This window comes from Culex quinquefasciatus, chromosome 1, assembly GCF_015732765.1.
Source record: "Culex quinquefasciatus strain JHB chromosome 1, VPISU_Cqui_1.0_pri_paternal, whole genome shotgun sequence".
Classification (NCBI taxonomy): Eukaryota; Metazoa; Arthropoda; class Insecta; order Diptera; family Culicidae; genus Culex; species Culex quinquefasciatus.
In genome coordinates, this window is record NC_051861.1 from 118258 (window position 1) to 138110 (window position 19853).

The 19853-nt window shown below is 35.2% G+C and overlaps 2 protein-coding genes across 2 annotated transcripts in view; both read right to left on the reverse strand.

The window, feature by feature from the left end:
• LOC6032008 (homeotic protein Sex combs reduced) overlaps nucleotides 1-19853 on the reverse strand; it is a 74372-nt gene that overhangs the window by 17713 nt on the left and 36806 nt on the right. The window contains exon 2 of the mRNA XM_038259966.1: nucleotides 7931-7954. The gene's annotated coding sequence lies outside the window, so the exon portion shown is untranslated. The remainder of the gene's footprint in view (nucleotides 1-7930; nucleotides 7955-19853) is intronic.
• LOC6032009 (segmentation protein fushi tarazu) lies at nucleotides 9882-11228 on the reverse strand. Its single transcript, XM_001842625.2, has 2 exons — nucleotides 10328-11228; nucleotides 9882-10255 (listed from the first exon to the last, which is right to left on the reverse strand). Exons 1-2 carry the CDS (start codon nucleotides 11226-11228, stop codon nucleotides 9882-9884), a joined length of 1275 nt encoding a protein of 424 aa, XP_001842677.2.

A 19853-nucleotide genomic window follows, 5' to 3' on the forward strand; every position in this document is an offset into this window, starting at 1 on the left:
ACATGGTCTGCGCACACAGTCATAAACCGACTCGATCATCGATTCACAGAACTGCCACAAACGTCAACAGTCGCAGGTTGAAAAATCGGAAAAGTCTCGAAATCTTCGCGCACGTTGCTACGGCCAAGGGTTCCTACAGACTTCTGTCTTCGTTTCTCGTGTTTGGTTTGTGTTGGATTTGCCGTCTCATATTTCATAGCTCCGAACATCGTGACTTCAAGACTTTACCAAAAAAAATAAGTTTCGTCGATTCTGTCTTTTCTTTTTACACTTCATTCATAGCATACGGAGGTGCGTTTGTATTGGTGAAAGCAGTGCGTATGATAAAACGAAACAGTCGTGTTGATTTATGGGAGAAACAAAGATAGAACGATTCGAAAGGGACGGCAACAGACCGAAAAACACGCCCCTTTTCGCTTAGTTTGCTGGTAGCGTGAAAAAGATACCAACATAAAAAAAGTGTTCGTCGATTCCGCAGTCCGGCGGTACGTGTGTAAGTGACAAGTCTTGTTTACAACCTGTAACCGAAGCATAAATTATCTTATGGATAGCTTTGATGACATAAACTGTTTGAAAGACTGTTATCTACATCATAATATGATTAGTTGTGTGCTATTCCGGACGATTGCTGATGGTAAAACTTTATGGTGTTTATGGTGAGAATCGATGAATGAATTTGTAGAAGCCGTAAAACAGAACGTAAAGTGGCATTTATGCTGCAGTTTGTGTTCAAATATATGCACATTCTTTTCTCATTCATCCTAGAGTACAGGTGGTTTATGCGATGAGTTTTGTTTACATATTTTGAAATCTTTCTTCATTATTAGATCAAGGATGGTGAAAATGCATGTATGATCATGTCTTTGCTTTCGCTTTTTGGTTACGTTGTTTATTATACTAAAAATAAACAAGTTTAACGTGCCCTTTACATTTTAAGTGATAATATCATGACAAGTAAATGCGTCTATCTATAATTTTTGGAGAAATGTCTGGTAAAGCACAACACAATTTAGTGACTGTTTACCTTTCCTAATTATTGCACTTTGTATAAATTTATTTAAAAAGTAAATAAAATCGAATAGTGTATTGGCCTCCCTACGGTATTTTCCAAACAAGATCGTATTGATACTCTACTTTCCCTGCACTAAGCAGTCAAATTCTGAATGGAAACAATCACCAGTTGTGTTGATACGAGGTGGGACACTCAATTGTTTTATTTCATATTATTCATGTTTGTGGATGCAGAAATGTATGTCAATGTAAAATAAAAATAAAGTGAAATAAATTGTCGATGAAAATTAGAATTTTTTTTTGTCCGTTTCTCTAATTATTGAGTAAGTGTGTAATATTTATGACTACCAAATTTTATTGAAATTTTACAAAAAATAGATTTGATTTGTTTTACATCCCAATGAAGAATGAGGCGTACAGTAGCGTGGTTCACTCACGGATGTATGAAAAAGACAAAAGTGTGTAATTTCGAGCGCATCAAGCAAAAATTTAGCTCATTTGGCTAAAGTTTAGTGTTTCCACCATTGACCTGAAGTTAGTATGTTCGAGAACTTTCACTTCATACCGCTTATTAGACAAAGTTTCCCAACACCCTAGAAGTTTATCCTATTCTTAAGTTTCTTATAAATTTTGATCAGTGGAACAACATAGTAGAACATCGCAAAACGATAGGAATTGATCCCAAAATGATACAAGATATTGTTTGGAGTATAGAAAAAAATGTAACGTGCTCTAAAAATTAACCTGTATCTTTCCGGGACTAACTCCAAGCGCTTTGCGATGTTCTATAAAGTTGTTTCCTCGATCAAAAGTTATAAAAAATTTCTAATTTGAGAAAGTTTCATCGGGTATAGGAAAACTTTTTTTGAAGAAAAGTTATAAAATGAAAAATAAATAAATTAAATTCATTGAAATTGCATAATAACTTCAGTCAAGGGTGGAACAACTAAACCTAGTTTCTGGGGCTATAGTGTTTGATAATTCTGGTTGATGCGCTCGAAATTAAACACTTTGTCTTTTTAATACATCCGTTCCAAAACTGTGGAACTTACGGACTCAATCCTGCAACAAACTGATGGTAAACAAAAATGTTGTAGACACTAGTTTACGATATTTTGCTTTTACTAGTTTAGGGTATGAAAAAAATTATGTCCATAGTTCCCGCAGCTTTAAATATACTGAAATTTTGGTAACAAAAATCATGATTAAAAAAACTCTGGATGATGTGCACCGTTAACTTCATCAGATTGGTGGATGAAACATTAAATTGGCAGCTTTTTACAGAACATGTCAGTCAAAGTTTCAACAAAACAAATACGATTACACCGACCAACAAAATTCCTGCGCAGACTCGTGCCCTTTGAATTTTTCCAAAATATTTAGACAGGGCCGAATGGTTTTTCTCCAAAGTTTGTATGGAGAATTAGTGCTGTTCCCACATATTGCATGCAAATTTTTGTTTGTGTGCAACAGTGACAAATCGTGCTAATTCTCCAGCAGTCATTTTTTGTAATTTTTTGTTGGTCAGTGTGTGTCAGTGTCAGTGGTGAGCTAAGAAATCACTATTTGTGATTAGCTTAATATTTTGTATAAATGAATGTATATGAAATACATTTCACCACTGTCCCATATTAAAAGTTACCATAGGTTAGAGATGTTATAATTGAAAATATTTTTTTTCGAAATATAAAAATATGAAGATTTTTGCATTAATACACCAAAAAAAAAAGATATTATACCTATAACTAAAATAAAAATTGCTTTATTATACAAGATTTAACATCGTTCGTCAAACCATTTAGATTAAAAATACAAGTAGATTTATTAATCAATTGAGAATCAGCCTTTTAAAAGAACTACTTGCATAGAAATCTATGCGGTAGAGAAAATATAAATTTATTTATATTTTTTCGCTTAGAAAATGTACATTAGGGTGCCTAGAATGAATTTTGTTCCATGAGCTATGTTAGGACTCTGTGCCAAATATGAGCAAAATCGGTCAAAATTTACTCATTGATACTCGAAGGTGAAGTTTGTATGAGAAAAACCTAAAAAATGTATGGAGAACCTTATTATCTTACGGTTTGGTCTGCACGGTGCGCTACTTGCTTCAAAATATTCCCAAAAGTGAGATTCAGATTGGAAATGTATTGCTCTACAACTTTGTAGAACATACCAAAGCAGTAAAACACGATCCTGAAAAGTTCTTAGCGATTTAAAAAAGTAATTTTTGTACGAACAGTTTTTTTTTCAATCGGTTAAACTCAACCAATTTAGCTCAAAATTTGCACAGAAGCTTAAAATAACCAAAAAAAAAAAATTTGCGCTTGTGGAGCAGGGGGTCAATTTTCCGGGCACCCTTATGTAAATTCTTTTGTTGATTTCTAAATTATCATTATAACAACGAATAGACTAAATGGAGGCTTTCACAAGGATATTTAGCTAAAAAATCTTAAAGAAAATAGCAATTGCTGTCAAAATTTTCAAAATAATAAATGAAAACTTTGACTTTTTGTAATATGTTTAAAGTCTTTCAAAAACATACAAAACATTTTTCCGATATAATTATTACCAAAAATATTGAAAACTGATCCAAAATTCGAACCCGATTAAATTCCTGAAATGATAGTGTTTAGATAGATAGACATATCGTACTCTTTCACTCAAGGAATAAAAATTATTGGTCTAGTGATACGCATGCGCTCTTGTAAGCCGGCAAAGGGGCGTTTATAAAGCCAATATTTGCCAAAAGCAAGCAAGAAACGTTTTGTAGTTGCTTTCAGTTTAGCAGCGACAAGTGCGAGCAGCCTCTGTGACCTTGCATATGTTCAGACGTGCTAATTGCAGGTAATTTTACATCTTGAACCCTTTTCGGCACAGTTACCTGATGCTCACTAAATTTGCAATAGCCTGTGACACTTCCAGAAAATGCTGTTTGTTTTGAAGAAAAGGATCAGCTTTTAATCGTTTTACATTGGGCCTGCTGTTTTTGAATAAAGGTTTGCAGTTAATTGTCACCATGATTGGATTATTTACGGTAACATGCTTTTAAGTATTTTTTCGTCTCTAAATAGCAAATTTCCAATGGAATTTCCACGTAGCTTGTTAAGCATGAAAGTAGAAAGCGATATAAGGAATTTCCACGTGGTTTGATGAACAAGAAAATAAAACATGATATTTATATTAAAAGTGTAAAAAATTCAACAATTTCAGCGAATTTCTCCCTACAAAACATAAAAGATATCATGGGAAAGTCCGCCATTCAAGTGTGCTGATTTCAAAAATAAAAAAAAAAATACAGCATTACAACGTAAGGTTAAGGTTGAAACCAACAACACATAAAATCACATTATTTAGTTGTATCTAGTGGTTCATAGCAACATTTATTTTCTATACAAACTTGTATAAAAGCAAATTGAAACATTAAAAAAAACAACAAAGAATCATTTCTGGAAATCTGTTAAATAACAGTTCCTAAAATACGTTTTCAACTGATATCAAGTAAAAAAAATCCTAAAAGGAAGTGAACAACAATTCAAAGATTGCAAAATAATGTTTTTACGCAGTGAGAAACAGGAGATTGGATTGAAATAGGACCAAATCCAAAACCTGACAAACATATGAGAATTTCCCCAAGATTTCTTATTCAGTCCGTAATCGATTATCCGAAGTCCTCGCCAAAACTCTTCACTTTGGATAATCGAATCACATTTTTTTTAAATTTTGATTAACATTAACAATTAATATTGAGTTCTCTTCCCAAAAATCCTCCAAAAATGCCAAAACTCCAAAAATGCCCCAAAGAGATGATGGTGTATTTTTTATGATAATAGCCAAAATTGCGGCATTGGGACACGTATAACATTTTGTTTTGTAATTTGTGAGGCAGCCAACAGGTCAAACAAAATATGAAAAAAACCTGACCTACATTAAAACAATGGAAATAAATACTGATTTACTAAAATTAATATTGCTTGTGCATTCTCAATTAACGGGAAAGCTTTTACTTGAAGTTCCTAAGGGTTACGTTATTTTGGTACACCGAAAAAATGATAGTAATATTCATCAGGAAATGGTGACAGATTTTGTGGCAAAAATGTGTAATATTACATCAGGAATTGGTGAACTTTCAGGTTCACACCAACCAAATTTTCAACATTCCAAAATTCAACTTTTTTTTCTGTGTAGGCTATTGTTTTTCTCCAAAGTCTGTTTAGAGAAGCAGAACTATTCGCTGATCATGTATATTTCATTTCGCTGTCGAATTGAAAAAGAAAAATTGATGAAAAATGTAAAAGGATTGCAAAAGGAAAAACATGACTTCTTTGACTTGTTAAAATGAAATGTTTGGTTTCCCAAAACGAAATGTCATGAAACAATATTCAGGTAGAAAATTACGCAAATGAACTGATTTATTACCTCACTATAAATACATGTTTCTCACTGACATAATTTTTAAATTTTATTTATAACTGGAATTTATCCAATAAGAATCACATATCGAATCCTTAAAAGCTTTTCAATGATCCTTCACCATTGTTCCACTAGCAATTCATAGATGGCCACACTGGTGAAGCAAAATTTCATCAGGACATGTTCTAGCCAACCGTTGTTGGCACAGATGGTTCGGTTTGAGAAAACACCCAAAATGCTCGGGAAAATCAATCCCCCTTTTGAAACGCTAGAGGAGATCCGTTATCGATTTTCGAATGTGGTGTCTCGTCAACGTCAGCCGAGTTTCGCTTTCAGCGTGTCATTAATCTTGAAAATAAGAAATTGCAAAATTCCAAATTTTTTTTTTGCTCTATTTGCTGGAGTGAGGGCGTGAACGGAACTCTTCCGCGCAACGTATGGATGTGAAGGCATTCGCTGTTCGTTTGTTGTTGCTGTCATGTTTCGGTTTAGACTGATTGTTTTATTGAAATATTTTTGCGTGTTGTCGGATTCGCCTGTGTGGCTTTTTAACACCCGTTCTGGCTTCAACTATTGCAGGAATGCCATGGGTGCGATACGGACCTGGGTACGAGGTTCATTAATCATCGTGTGCGTCGGTCTATGGTAGCATTTCCAATTTAGGGAAATATTGTCTGCTTGCATTAAGGTCGATTCAAATCGAACGGTCACAAAATTGTACCGGAAACAGAAACATGAAATGAATTCAATAGCATCTGGAGTTGACGGAACCCACAACGAAAGTTTGTTTTTTCAGCAAATGCCCTACTAAATATTATTGAAAACCTTAAAGAGCGTAGTTTAACATATTATCAGACAAACGGAACCACGAAGAGTGTGCGTTTTTATGCCCTTAATTTATTCCGTGGTTCAACTTGAAACCTGTAAAAGGCTCGAAATGCTATGCTAATAAATAACAATAATTTGTTGAAGTTTATAATTTATTTCTTCATTTTCATCGCGCACGTCGTTTTGGGAATTTCCAATATTTATAGTCAAATGATAGAGCAGCGACAGTTAAAGCACTATATCTAATCGTTGGAGGCGCTCAGGAAACTGTTGTGTGTTTCTACCTCAAGAAAACAGAAACCTTTTTTATGCTTCATTGCTAAAGGTACACCCAAAGCGAGAAGGTCCGTTGTACCTTGTACATGACTTCTTCCCTTGTCCACTTTAGAAGAGCTAGTGCGTCTTTTTTTGTGAATGATCGGAGGATAACAATACTACCTGTGCCTTCATTCAGCAGTAGCTCTCATGACGACGGAACATAAAGAACATGGGAGATGAAAACGAAAAGAGGCCATTTAATTTATTAGGTTAAAAATTATTTAATATTTAATTTATTGCGTTTGTATAAGCGTCACACGACAACCAGAAGGCACGACCAAACGGGTGGCGTGGACGTGTGATACTTTATAGGATAAAATCAAACGGAGGAAACTGAAAACATGCACTAATTTATATGGGAATTGTTTCCAACTCTAGTGTTATTTATGCTCTTTTAAGCTTTGCTTTGACGGTTTTGCGGCTGATTTTTAAATTTATGGATTAATGCGAGCTTTTATCTCAGTGTATCCTCTTTTGGACCAAAAGGGCCGCCGTCTAACCTAAGTGAGGAAGATCGAGTTCCAATTGGTCAACGGCAGGAATTTTGTGAACCGGGGGAAGCTTGTGAATTTAGCATTCTCCTTAAAACTATCTCTTATTTTTTCGGCCACCGGAGCTATCAGGTTCCCAAAACGCAAAGTTTCTGGAGATATGCAGAGCGAGAGAAAAAAAAAGTGGAAAATTCAAATCAGAAAAATGATTAAAAAGCCGACCCGTTGTTCTTACTCTTTCGTCGAGAGCGGAGAAGGAGATAAATCTTACGACACGGTTAAAATTAATTAGAATTCATCTTCTCTGTTGTTTTAGTTGTTCATGTGCTGATTCCGTTTCAGTGGAGTGGACTCCGTTTTTGCGCTACGTATCAAACGTATATATTTCAGCCTGTGTGTAGCAATGCCGGTCTTGTTCTCCGTTCTCCGGTTGCCGCAGAAAGGAAGGATGAAAAAAATGAAATTTTAAACAAAGTTGAACTTAACTTTTTGATGAAAAAGTAGCTGATAACGATCACATTTAGTTTAAAGTATACGGTCATTAAAATTTTTCAATTTTCAACCACTGGTGTTGAATATGATTATTTCAGCTCTCCGAGTCGGTCCTTTTGTTGGTGATATAGTAGAGTGAGCGTCAGTAATCACTTCGTGCAGAAAGATCGCTACCACCACAATGGTACGAGGATGAAGCTCAAATTTCAGAGCATCTGTTTGAAGGTTGTTAGTTGCTTTCATTTTGAGTAAGCAATGCAAGTTTTGGTTAACATTCCAAAACCATTACACCGCACATAATTTCGCCTTGTATTTTGAATATCACCAGCATGTTATTGTATGAAGAAATTTACATTTGAGTAATAACAGCTACTTACAATTGCCTAAAAATCCTCGGAGCTCTGAAAAGAAAAGAAAAAATAAAATTATTATAGGTACTTTCATCAAAGCGACGTGTCATATCAAAACTGCTTCAAGTATTGTTGACCCCTGTTTCCAAACTTTCGTTCAACAGCAGCCATTTTACTAGTGCGATAATCTTCATGATTCTTCCCTCCTACTTTTTTCTTGCGATTTTAACAAAATCCTCAGGATAATCCTCAGGGAAAAAATGCCAATCATCCAGTGCGCTGCATTTTTGACGAATTCATTTGGCCATTGCTTGTTCCAAGCACGGCCCCTTTTGAAATGCTGTTTGCATGTGGTGAAACCGAAGTTGAACAGTTTGGTTTCAGATTCCTTATCGAATTTTCCTGATTTGTTTTTTTTTTATTTTAACGCAAAAAATGACAAGACGACATTCAACGATGGCTCAAAAATGGTTCCCTTGGAACGAGCTGTCAAAGTTGTGACTTTACGTTCAGAAAGTCCGTAATGCAAATTTTTCAAAATAGATTTAAAAATCCATTTTAAATAAATACATTGTAGTCGTTTAAAGTGTGGTTGCGCCTAAAAAATACTATTACCGTCATCTGGGGTGAATCGTGACTACAGTCTGAATAGGGACAGCAGTGTTTAGAGCAGGTTTTAAATTTGGAAATGGAGGTACACATTTTGTTGGTCTGAGTCTGTTCTATCTGAAACCTACCAGAAAAATCAAGATATTGTGTTCTAACATGGTTAAAACTGCTGTCCCAATTCACCCCATGTGTCTCAATTTGCCCCAGTTGACGGTATTTTACAAATCATTAAAATCAACAACTTAAACCCAATGTTAGGACCAAATTCTCCTAAGTCCGAATTTGACGTGATAACTTGATTATGTTTGACGGAAGGTGTGTTCGAATATTTGACCATGAATAATCAATAAATTGAAGTACGCTAAATTCTAAATTTGGATTAGTTCGATTGCCGGAGTTCCGAGTTTCAATTAGGTAATTAAAACAAATTACGAGAGTACATGCAAGTGTGACAAATAGCAACGGGATTATATTGTCAGAACTGTCTGTTCCAAATTTTATCAGAACAACATTTTATATGACCAGTTAACACGTTGCACGAAATAAAAAAACACGGGCGACAGGATAGCACGATTATGACGCGATATGCTGTACAAAACCAATACTGTAATATTGTACAAAAAACCTGGTTGTTGATTTGTAAAAAACTAGTATAATATCGCAACACATTGTAAATCCAAATTGTTTTTTGGAGGGGTCATTCACAAATCACGTAGTCACTACATAGGTGAGAGAGATGGTAACTAGTAGCCCGTGGTCCATCTTTGAACAATACTTCACAAAATGAGAGGGGTTTCTTGAATTCCGCAAAAAAGTTTCCACGTGATTTGGGAATGATTCCTAAAACGGCAATCACTGCCTGCTGTAGGATTAAGGTGTACTTGTCGTTTCCCCTATTCCTCCTTCAAAGACTGGGGAAGCATGGTGTGAACCTCATGAAAACCATTTGTTCATGCTGCTTCTCTTGGTTTTCCGTTTAGGCTTTGGGTTTGGCTTGTATGCTGTGAACATAAACAGAAACAGCGGTAGTTCGTGGAGTGGCAGGAACAAAAAACAAACAAAATATCTCACCAGGGGCAGTCGGTATGTCACACCACGAGGATGAGGATAGATAATCGTAATTAGTAAAGTACAATGCTGCGTATATTCATATGAAGTTATGTATACATATATATTTCTAAACAATCTTATGATACAATATTTACACGATTACAATTAAATCACACTAGGCTTTTAACATTACAGGACTCAGGAACATATTTGATACAAAGTTAAGGCATCACGATTTGGCTTAATTAACAATATCGAACGAAAATGGTTACGAGTTACGCATTGGAACGAACTTGATCATTTTCAGCAAATATCTTTTTTAAATTGCTGCCGGATAATACTGATAAGTACTGCTTGGCGGCAATTGCGGTTCGTAGTAGCCGTACTGTGATTGCTGGTGACTTTGGCTTTGCTCCACCTGAGGTAACATGTTGTGCGGATGAAGATAAGTCGGACAGACCGTTTCCTCATACGGAAGTTCAGGGCTAGCGGTTCCTTGATCCTTTTTCGCTTTCATTCGTCGATTTTGGAACCAAATTTTAACCTGACGCTCAGATAATTTTAGGATATTTGCGATCTCGATGCGACGTCGCCTTGTGAGGTACTTATTCATGTGGAACTCTTTTTCCAGAACCAACGTTTGTTGCCGGGAGTAAGATTGGCGCGTTCTTTTGGATGACTCTTTGGGTGTATCTGTGGAAAATAAGAGGAAAAAATATGGATGAGTACATTGTTGCAGGTGGAAAATTTGAATTGTAATGCTACCTTCGTTACTTTGCTGGCTTGTCGAATAATCTGATGGCAAGGATGACACTGCAAAATCTGCATCTTTCGGCGATGAAGGCGGAGTACTGACGCCATCATAGTTCAGCAATTTGGAGGGAGTGCCAGCAGAGTGATTCAGCGAAAAGTTGATGTTTTGAGTGGTATCGGTAGCACAGTCCAGAAAGCTGTCAATACTATCCTCTGTTTTATTTGGCGAAGGCGGGACTATCTCTGGAACAGTTCGATCGCTGATTGGTGACATGATTTTGGTGACATTACAGGTACTGTATCCGGGATTGTATCTCAATTTCTTAGCAGGATTCGTCAGTAAAGCACGCAACGCAGGTGAGTCCTGGGGTTGATCATCTAACTTTCTTTTCAGCGTCGTTGATTGAGCTTTTTCAGTTGATTTCGTTACATTTGTAGTTGGTGTAATCAAGTTGTAGTCAGTCGACTTAACAGCGTGACTGATTTCAGAGCTGATCTTGTTTTGATTCTCGCTGTGAAATGGGTACTCCGAAGATTTGGCAGCCTCTGGTGCACTCTGGGATCCATTGTAAGACGGGTAGCATCGTTGATACGCGTAGTAATCATGATGATCGTTGAATTGTTGCTGGTAGTACTGGTTCGAGTAGTATTGATTAGACGCATAGTAGCTATAATCGCTGCCTGCATGTGCAACTTTTGTTGATAAGCTTTGTTCATGTGCAGCCCCGCTGACTTCCTCTTCTGGAGTCGACTGATTACCGTGCAGTGGGTAAGTCAAATGATTGGCTCCTATTGGTGCACTAGCTGGCGTGTAAGAATAGTTTGGCTGTAGATGATCCTGGCTAAACTGACCGTGATAGGCGTTGTAATAGTTCGAACTGTAATCCGAATAGTAAGGATACGCCGTTGCCATTGCTGCACTGTTTGAACTTGTTACTTAGCACTTGGAACTTTAAAGAAACACTATTTTTGTTGACACCCGAGAATGGAACAACTTTTCCCAAGCGCTTCTCAACTTAGAATGACTTCAAATTCTGAAATCGATCGCCAATTTCGACTGCACCGAGTTTGGCACACGACTAGGACAAAATAAATACAATAAAATCTGCCTCCGTCCCCCTCTGCCAAACTAGAAATCCGTAAATCACTGTTGTGAGGCATTAAGGATCAAGGGAGAACGAAACAGTCCGAAATTTCCCCTCCGAAGGCAAAAATTCGTTTATTACCCTAGTCCGCTAGAAGCGGTGCAACAAACGAAGAGAAGAACTGCAGTTCAGTGTGCATAGTACATAAGATGAGAGCGTGGCCTTCCATGTACTGTTTTTATGACATTTCTTGAGCCATTCAACAGTGTCTATTTTCCAAAGCAGCGTGCCGACAGCATGATCGTAAACAAACGTTAATAAGTAAACATAGCTTCGGGAAGCATTTGGATAAGCGTGTCTAGATGATTTTTCAAGGCCGTCCAAGTGATTTCCGTCAATTGATTCAGCCTTGACAAACAAGGTGTTGCTTCTGAATTCTGAAAACCTCCCAGTAGGTTCTGCATCTTGGAAAGCATTAAAAAGCGATTTTTGTGAAAAGCGTGTAAATAAGATGCTTCCGTGAAAGTCAATTTTGTTATAATCGTAATTAGTTATACAAATCAACATATATTTTTGTGTAAATGGATTTTAAGGCTGTAAAGATATAAAATCCATTCCAACTTCATAATGCATTAAACTTTAAATGCCAAAGCAAGAAAAATAAATAAAACAACATGTTGTTTCATTTATCAACTGTATTCCATAAAAATAAATAAAAATAAATTTGAAACCAACATCAAGATTTTCACTAAACCGGAATTGAGTTTGAATTTAACAGTAAACCCGTAAACTTCACCCTAGCACAAATGCAAGATCAGAAAATATCTCAATTCAGCGAGAAAGAGAGCGAGATGAATAAAATAAATAGTCATAAATTACGCCTCAGTGTCAGCACATCAATGCACTTCTATTCAATCGCTGTGTGAATCGAACAGTTTGATCGGAGGTTAAATTTTTGGGAAAAATGGTTAAAGAGCCACTGTCGGGGTAGATGTGCACAAAATCGCACCCTCTACTATCAAAATGAACCCGTGCCAGATTCGACAGATGTATCAATGCTCTACTTCCCTTCACTGTTCCGAACGAATTTTGCAATGTGAATAAGCCCCTGGTCAAGGATAGTGTATTCTTCTACCCATGGAACATATCGAACCTAGCTGCATAAACTGTTGAACAAAAGAATATAAAGAAAACCATTAATCAATGTTCGCACGTGGACAAACTGTAACGTTGTTTGGATTTGGAGGATATCTCATTTTTGAAAAAAAAAATAGAATTTTTATATTCTTAAATTTTGAGTTGTTTTCTTTCTTCAGTTTTTTCTGACGTCATTTTGGATGGTAAGGTGGGACCAGCAGCGATTTGTTAAACCCTTTCAGGCGATTCTACGGAAACAGAAAAAAAAGTTTTAAGATTTGGCAAAAGTTTTGTGGGGGCCTATGCCGTTTGCATTGCTGCCATACAATTGCATAGCTGCTGCAAAAAAAAATTGTATCTTGTGATGTAATTCCGCTATTGTTTTCGAAGCATTTCATTTTGTATTTTTCATAAGATTTACCATACAAGTTTGCATACAATTTTGAGGACTGGTCACAGAAATGGCCATGTAAACAAAGACATAATTGGGTATTCTTATTACTTAAAGTTTTACGGTACACAGAAAAAAAAATCATGGTAATATTACATCTGGGAAGGGGTAGGGGAAATTCTCGTATGTTTGGCAGGGCACTCGCTCCTAATTCCATCCAATTTGCTGATTTTTACTATTTTAACAACTAATTTTGCAAAACTTTTGATAGAAACTTGCTTGCTCACTTCTTATTGAGCTATTTATCACTCGATTTCAGTTGAAAACGCTTTTAATTAGCTTTATTTGAATGTCAAAGTTCTGACCTGCCAACATTAGAGGCACGCTGGAATCAGATGCTGTTCCCCTACATCTTTTATGTCAGAAAAAATGTGTAATTTTACCTCTGGAAATGTGCAATTTTACCACTTTTCTGGTGTAATGTCACTTTTTCAATCTAAATTGAGGTAAAATTACATCATAAAAGAGGTAACATTCAACCTTCCAAATTTACATTATTTTTTTCTGTGTAGTGAATAATGCATCTTTTGCGGAAGAGTTTTGAATAGCGCAGAATCTGGAACCAGAGCCTTGGTTTTTTGAAAAAAAAAAAAAAAATGGAAAATATTGAAGAAATGAGCATACACAATTTTAAAGATCATTTTTAGATGCAAAATAAAATTCGCATTCAAAAAGAAATTTATTTTTTTTCGATGAAGTGCCTCGTTTTCAGGTACAAGCATATTAGGTTGAAATTGTAGAGATATGTGATTTTTTTGCAATTTAAAAAATACATGAAGAAAAAGCACCCGTGCAAAAACAAGACTTTTTTTTACAAATTAACTAATTAGAATCTATTGAGTATTAATGTTTGACTTTGCATAAACAAAAGCACTTAATATAAACAATAACAAACACGTTTTGTTTGGTTGACCATTCTGCACATTATCCCAAAGGTTGGTTGAATTTAGCTGTCGGAGTCCCGAGTTTACAATAAAAAAATAGTCATTCCTATGTAAAATTCAGGGCTGCGGAGTCGGGTCATAATTCAAACGACTCCGAGTCCGACTTTCTGGGATTAGCCGACTCCGACTCCGGCTCCGGCTTTCAGATCCAACAAACTCCGACTCCAACTCCGACCCACCAACTCTAGCCGACTCCGACTCCGACTCCAGCTTTCAAAAAATGGTTGGCTCCGACTCCAACTCCAACTCCACATATTTTTAAAAATTTAAAAGTTTGTTTACTGTTATTTCGAAAACATTGATAAATAGGATTATTTAAAAACTCTCTATGTGGAAAAAACCGGAAAAAAGTTTTTAGTTTTACAAGTTTTAGACGTTATTGACAAAACACAAATAAAAAAAAACGCCAGTTTTGAAGGCATTTTCAGAAGAACAGTTTGGTAAGTAAATTGGGATTTATTTACTTAAGCTCAAATTTTCATGAAATTGATTAAAAGCTAAAATATTTAATTGTTATTTTTCAAATGATCATGAAAAGAAAGCTGGCCTTTATGATTGATTTAACGTATAAATTCAATTTGCTCACTTTTAAGTTGACATATATAAGAATCTCAGGGACTATCATAGTCACCTTGTATTTTTAAATGAGAGCAGTTCTCTACGAAATCGATCTTTTTTTTGAATTTTAATTTTTTTAAAATCCGCTGAAACTTTTTTGGTGCTTTCGGTATGCCCAAAGAAGCCATTTTGCATCATTAGTTTGTCCATATAATTTTCCATACAAATTTGGCAGCTGTCCATACAAAAATGATATATGAAAATTCAAAAATCTGTATCTTTTGAAGGAATATTTTGCCTTCGGCAAAGTTGTACGTATGGATAAGGACTTCACTGAAAAAAATGATACACGGTAAAAAAAATTAATTTAACTTTTTGTAAAAAAAAATATTATTTTAATTTTTTTTTATATATGTTTTAGGGGACATAAAATGCCAACTTTTCAGAAATTTCCAGGTTGTGCAAAAAATCTTTGACCGAGTTATGAATTTTCGAATCAACACTATTTTTTCAAAAAATCGAAATATTGGTCGCAGATTTTTCAACTTCATTTTTCGATGTAAAATCAAATTTGCAATCAAAAAGTACTTCAGGGAAATTTTCATAAAGTGCACCGTTTTCAAAATATAGCCATTTTTAGGTAACTTTTTTGAAAATAGTCGCAGTTTTCAATTTTTTTAAATTAGTGCACATGTTTGCCCACTTTTGAAAAAAAAAAATATTTTTGAAAAGCTGAGAAAATTCTCTATATTTTGCTTTTTTAAACTTTGTTGATACGACCTATAGTTGCTGAAATATTGCCATGCACAGGTTTAGAAAGCAGAAAAACTTATGTTTTCTAAGTCTCACCCAAACAATCCACCATTTTCTAACGTCGGTATCTCAGCAACTAATGGTCCGATTTTCAATGTTAAAATATGAAGCATTCGTGAAGTTTTGCGATCTTTCCAAAAACAATACTTTAAAAATTTTCAAATCAAGACTAACATTTCAAAAAGGCCAAGCATTAAATATTACGCCTTTTTGAAATGTTAGTCTTAATTTAAAAAAATTGAAAATATTTTTTTCGGAAAGATCACATTGAAAATCGGACAATTAGGGGAACAGCATCTAATTCCAGCGTGCCTCTAGTGTTGACAGGTCAGAACTTTGACATTTAATTAAAGCTAATTAAAAGCGTTTTCAACTGAAATCGAGTGATAAATAGCTCAATAAGAAGTGAGCAAGTTTCTATCAAAATTTTGCAAAATTAGTTTTTTAACTAGTTAAAATCAGCAAATTGGATGGAGTTAGGAGCGAGAGCTTAACCTGCCAAACATACTAAAATTTCTCCTAGTTGCAGAGATATCAACGTTAGAAAATGGTGGGTTGTTTGGGTGAGACTTAGAAAACATGAATTTTCCTGCTTTTCAAACCTTTGCATGGCAATATCTCAGCAACTAAAGGTCGTATCAACAAAGTTCAAAATCGCAAAATATAGAGAATTTTGATTGTGTCACGTTCCCCAGAAAACCATTCCCCCGAATACCATTCCCCAGAATGAACCGTTCCCCAGAAAACCATTCTCCAGAATGTACCGTTCCCCAGAAATATTTATCGTGGTGATTATAATTATTTCCAAAATTTAAAAAAAATCCAAATTTCCAAAATTTTCAAAATTTCCAAAAATTTTAAAATTTCCAAAATTTCCAAAACATCCAAAATTTTCAAAATTTCCAAAATTTCCAATGACTACAACTTTCCCGAAGACACCAAATCGATCAAAAAATTTCTTCAAAAGATACAGATTTTTGAATTTTCATATATCATTAATATATGGACAGCTGCCAAATTTGTATGGAAAACTATATGGACAAACTAATGATGCAAAATGGCTTCTTTGGGCATACCGAAGGCACCAAAAAAGTTTCAGCCGGATTAAAAAATACAAAAAAAAATCGAATGACCGAAATCTCAGATAATTGCTCATAACAATTTTAAGGGTGCACAGCAACGAAGAAAGTTGTTGTCTTCTTATTCCAAAATTGTCAAATTTACGGACCCAATCTTGCAACAACGGGATTTAAAAAACTAGTCAAACATTATTGTGAATTACTTTGTGGACAGTACTTTAGGGGATAAATAAAATAAATATTTTGATAGTACCCTTGTTTTTAGAGATACTAAAATATCTGTAACAAAAAATCTGGGTGCAATAGCACTGGTTGATGTGCACCGTTAAACGAAACTATTATTTAAAGCTCCATTGAAATTTTTAAGACGTACATGGACATCACGCCAAGGCTGAAGAAGTTTATTATTACAAATCAATGAATCTAAAAAAAATCTACGTGGTGAGAACGCTTAAGGGATCCTTTTCAATAATCCGTGACATAGAAAATATTTTACCTCGGAATTTTGGATTTATTTGAATTTTTAATTTTTTATATATTTAAAGAGGCGCGCGATACTTTTTGCAACTTCACCTAAAACGAAGCTTTATGAATGGTCGTGCGCCTCGATGAAAATATATGAAAAAAACATAGAATTGGATAAAAAACAAAAATCCACAGGATAAATATTTTCTAGGTCACGGATATTTCTTTATCTTGAAATCCTGTCCTATCCTGAAAACTTGAGATTTGTTCAACGATAATTTGCAACAATACCAAAAAAGTTTGCCTACACGGAGAAAAATGAGTTCTCAAAATCGTGAACAAGCGTTCATGAAATTCGGAACCACGAACAAAGTGTTCAAATTTCATGGTACGTTTTTCAAAATCGTACCATGGAAATTGAACACTTTGTTCGTGGTTCCGAATTTCATGAACGCTTGTTCACGATTTCGGAAACTCTTTTTTCTCCGTGTAAGGATTAACATTCTCAGATACTTTTAATTTTTTGTACAAAGTTATAAACAAAATGCGCAAGTTGAGTTCCAAGTAATAGATTGTTATAATCGTTGAATATTTGTTGGAAGAGTAATCCTGTCAGTGATTTTTTTTGTTTTCGGTTTCCATAAATAGTGATTATTATTTATATTGTTGATGTACCTCGTAACTTTTTTCCTGGACATTGATTTACTTAAAACCACCAAGAAATTCACTAGCGGGGTAAAGATGACTGTGTGTGTACTTTTTCAGAAAGAACTAGATTTAATTTGGTCAAATTTGAGTTTAAAGGGTACATAAATATTGGCAAAAGGATGCAGTCAAAAATCAATTAAATATTTCTGACTACAAAACCAATTTTTTTTAGTTATGCAGCAATTCCCCACGAAAACAGCATGGAAAAAAACAAAAGTGCTCATATCGGGCTCAAAATTTTTGTGGGAGTTCCCTGGCCGAAATAATTAGACCCGTATTTTTTTGTTTGGCCATTAGGGTGACCTACGCCGTGTTAGGGTGGTCTGAAAAATTGCCATTTTCGTCGATTTTCGCAAAAACCACTTTTTTCGAAAAATCATAACTCCTCGCCATTTCAACCGATTTCAATTGTCTTATACGCAAATGAAAGGTGATAAGTTGGCCTTTCAAAGAAAAATAGTAAGAAGTTTCAAAAATCTAGCCTAACATATGAAAAGGGCGTATGCAACTTTAAAATGCCGTTTTGACGGTGTCTGGACTAAAGAGCCTATGTCTGGAAATAATTTTATCGGATTCCCCGGACATTTTTACATAACATACTAAAAAATGGGAGGAGTTCATTAACAGGATTCCGAGATATGATTTTTTGAAAATAAAATCCGTGTTTTTTGACGCGCCGCGCGCAAAAACCGGAGAATGACGAAATTGGCAAAAAAACAACTTTTTTCACTAAATCTGCGATAACTTTAAAATTTCAGCGATGACCTATAGATGTCTGGGTACCAACATTTTTGTAATTAAAAGACGCAACTTTTGGTACCCAGACATGTATAGGTCATCGCTGAAATTTTTAAGTTATCGCAGTTTTTGTGAAAAAAGTTGATTTTTTGCCAATTTCGTCATTCTCCGGTTTTTGCGCGCGGCGCGTCAAAAAACACGGATTTTATTTTCAAAAAATCATATCTCCGAATCCTGTTAATGAACTCCTCCCATTTTTTAGTATGTTATGTAAAAATATCCGGAGAATCCGATAAAAATATTTCCAGACATAGGCTCTTTGGTCCAGACACTGTCAAAACGACATTTTAAAGTTTCATACGCCCTTTTCATATGTTAGGCTAGATTTTTGAAACTTCTTATTATTTTTCTTTGAAAGGCCAACTTATCACCTTTCATTTGCGTATAAGACAATTGAAATCGGTTAAAATGGCGAGGAGTTATGATTTTTCGAAAAAAAGTGGTTTTTGCGAAAATTGACGAAAATGGCCATTTTTCAGACCACCCTAAGACGGCGTAGGTCACCCTAATGGCCAAACAAAAAAATACGGGTCTAATTATTTCGGCCAGGGAACCCCCAGAAAAATTTTGAGCCCGATCCGAGCACTTTTGTTTTTTTCCATGCTGTTTTCGTGGGGAATTGCTGTATGATGATACTACATACTTGGGTTAGAGCTGATTAACAGGTTATCATTTAGTGATCTCTAAAAAAAATAAAAATGGCAACGCAACGCATGCCAAAAAAAAAATAAAAATATAAGAAGTTTTGTAAATTAATCTGTTTTATAGCAAATACAAAAAAAATAAACATATTTTTTGTTGAATTTAAGATAACTCCGACTACGACTCCAACTCCGGGTAATCAGAAATTTTCGGCTCGGAATCCGACTCCGACTCCAGCTAATAAAATTTAGCCGACTCCGGCTCCGTCTCCGACTCCAGCTGTTCGAGTTTTTACGACTCCAACTCCGACTCCGACTCCAGGCTTCTCAAAAAGACCCGACTCCACCGACTCTGGCTCCGACCAAACAGCCCTGGTAAGATTGTCTGATCTTTACGATAAAAATATTTTCATATTTTTAAAATCTAACCTTTAATTTAAAATGGCCAAAAATGCTGTTATAGCGGAATTGGGGTTAAATAGACTCTAGAAGATGCAAGTGATTATTTATACTGGATTATTGGGAAATTTTCACATTAGGTACGTACATTTAGGGTGGCCGAATAAAACCTTCGCTCTAAATACAGAGCGATTTTCAAGAAGTTTTTTTGAAAAATGGGGAATTGGGCCAAAATGGACCCTTTGCCGTGTCGTATGGTGGATGAAACCATCACTAATCGATTCTCCGGTTTTTTTTTTTACATAAGAGCCACTAGTTTTCATACCAGGGAACCAGCCGCGTTCAATTGGATTCCAATTCGCCCACTGTGCATAGGGCCGAAAAATCAGGTGGGAAATATATTTTTCCAAATATTTTCAAAAGTTCAATGAAAATTTAAAAGCTGAAATAAATTTGAAAT

Excerpts from the sequence above, each read along its gene's own strand:
- LOC6032009 (XM_001842625.2), bottom strand. The coding sequence starts at position 11,228 with ATGGCAACGGCGTATCCTTACTATTCGGATTACAGTTCGAACTATTAC. Across the intron at positions 10,256-10,327 it reads AAGCCAGCAAAGTAACGAAG|ATACACCCAAAGAGTCATCC; the intron begins GTAGCATTACAA and ends TATTTTCCACAG.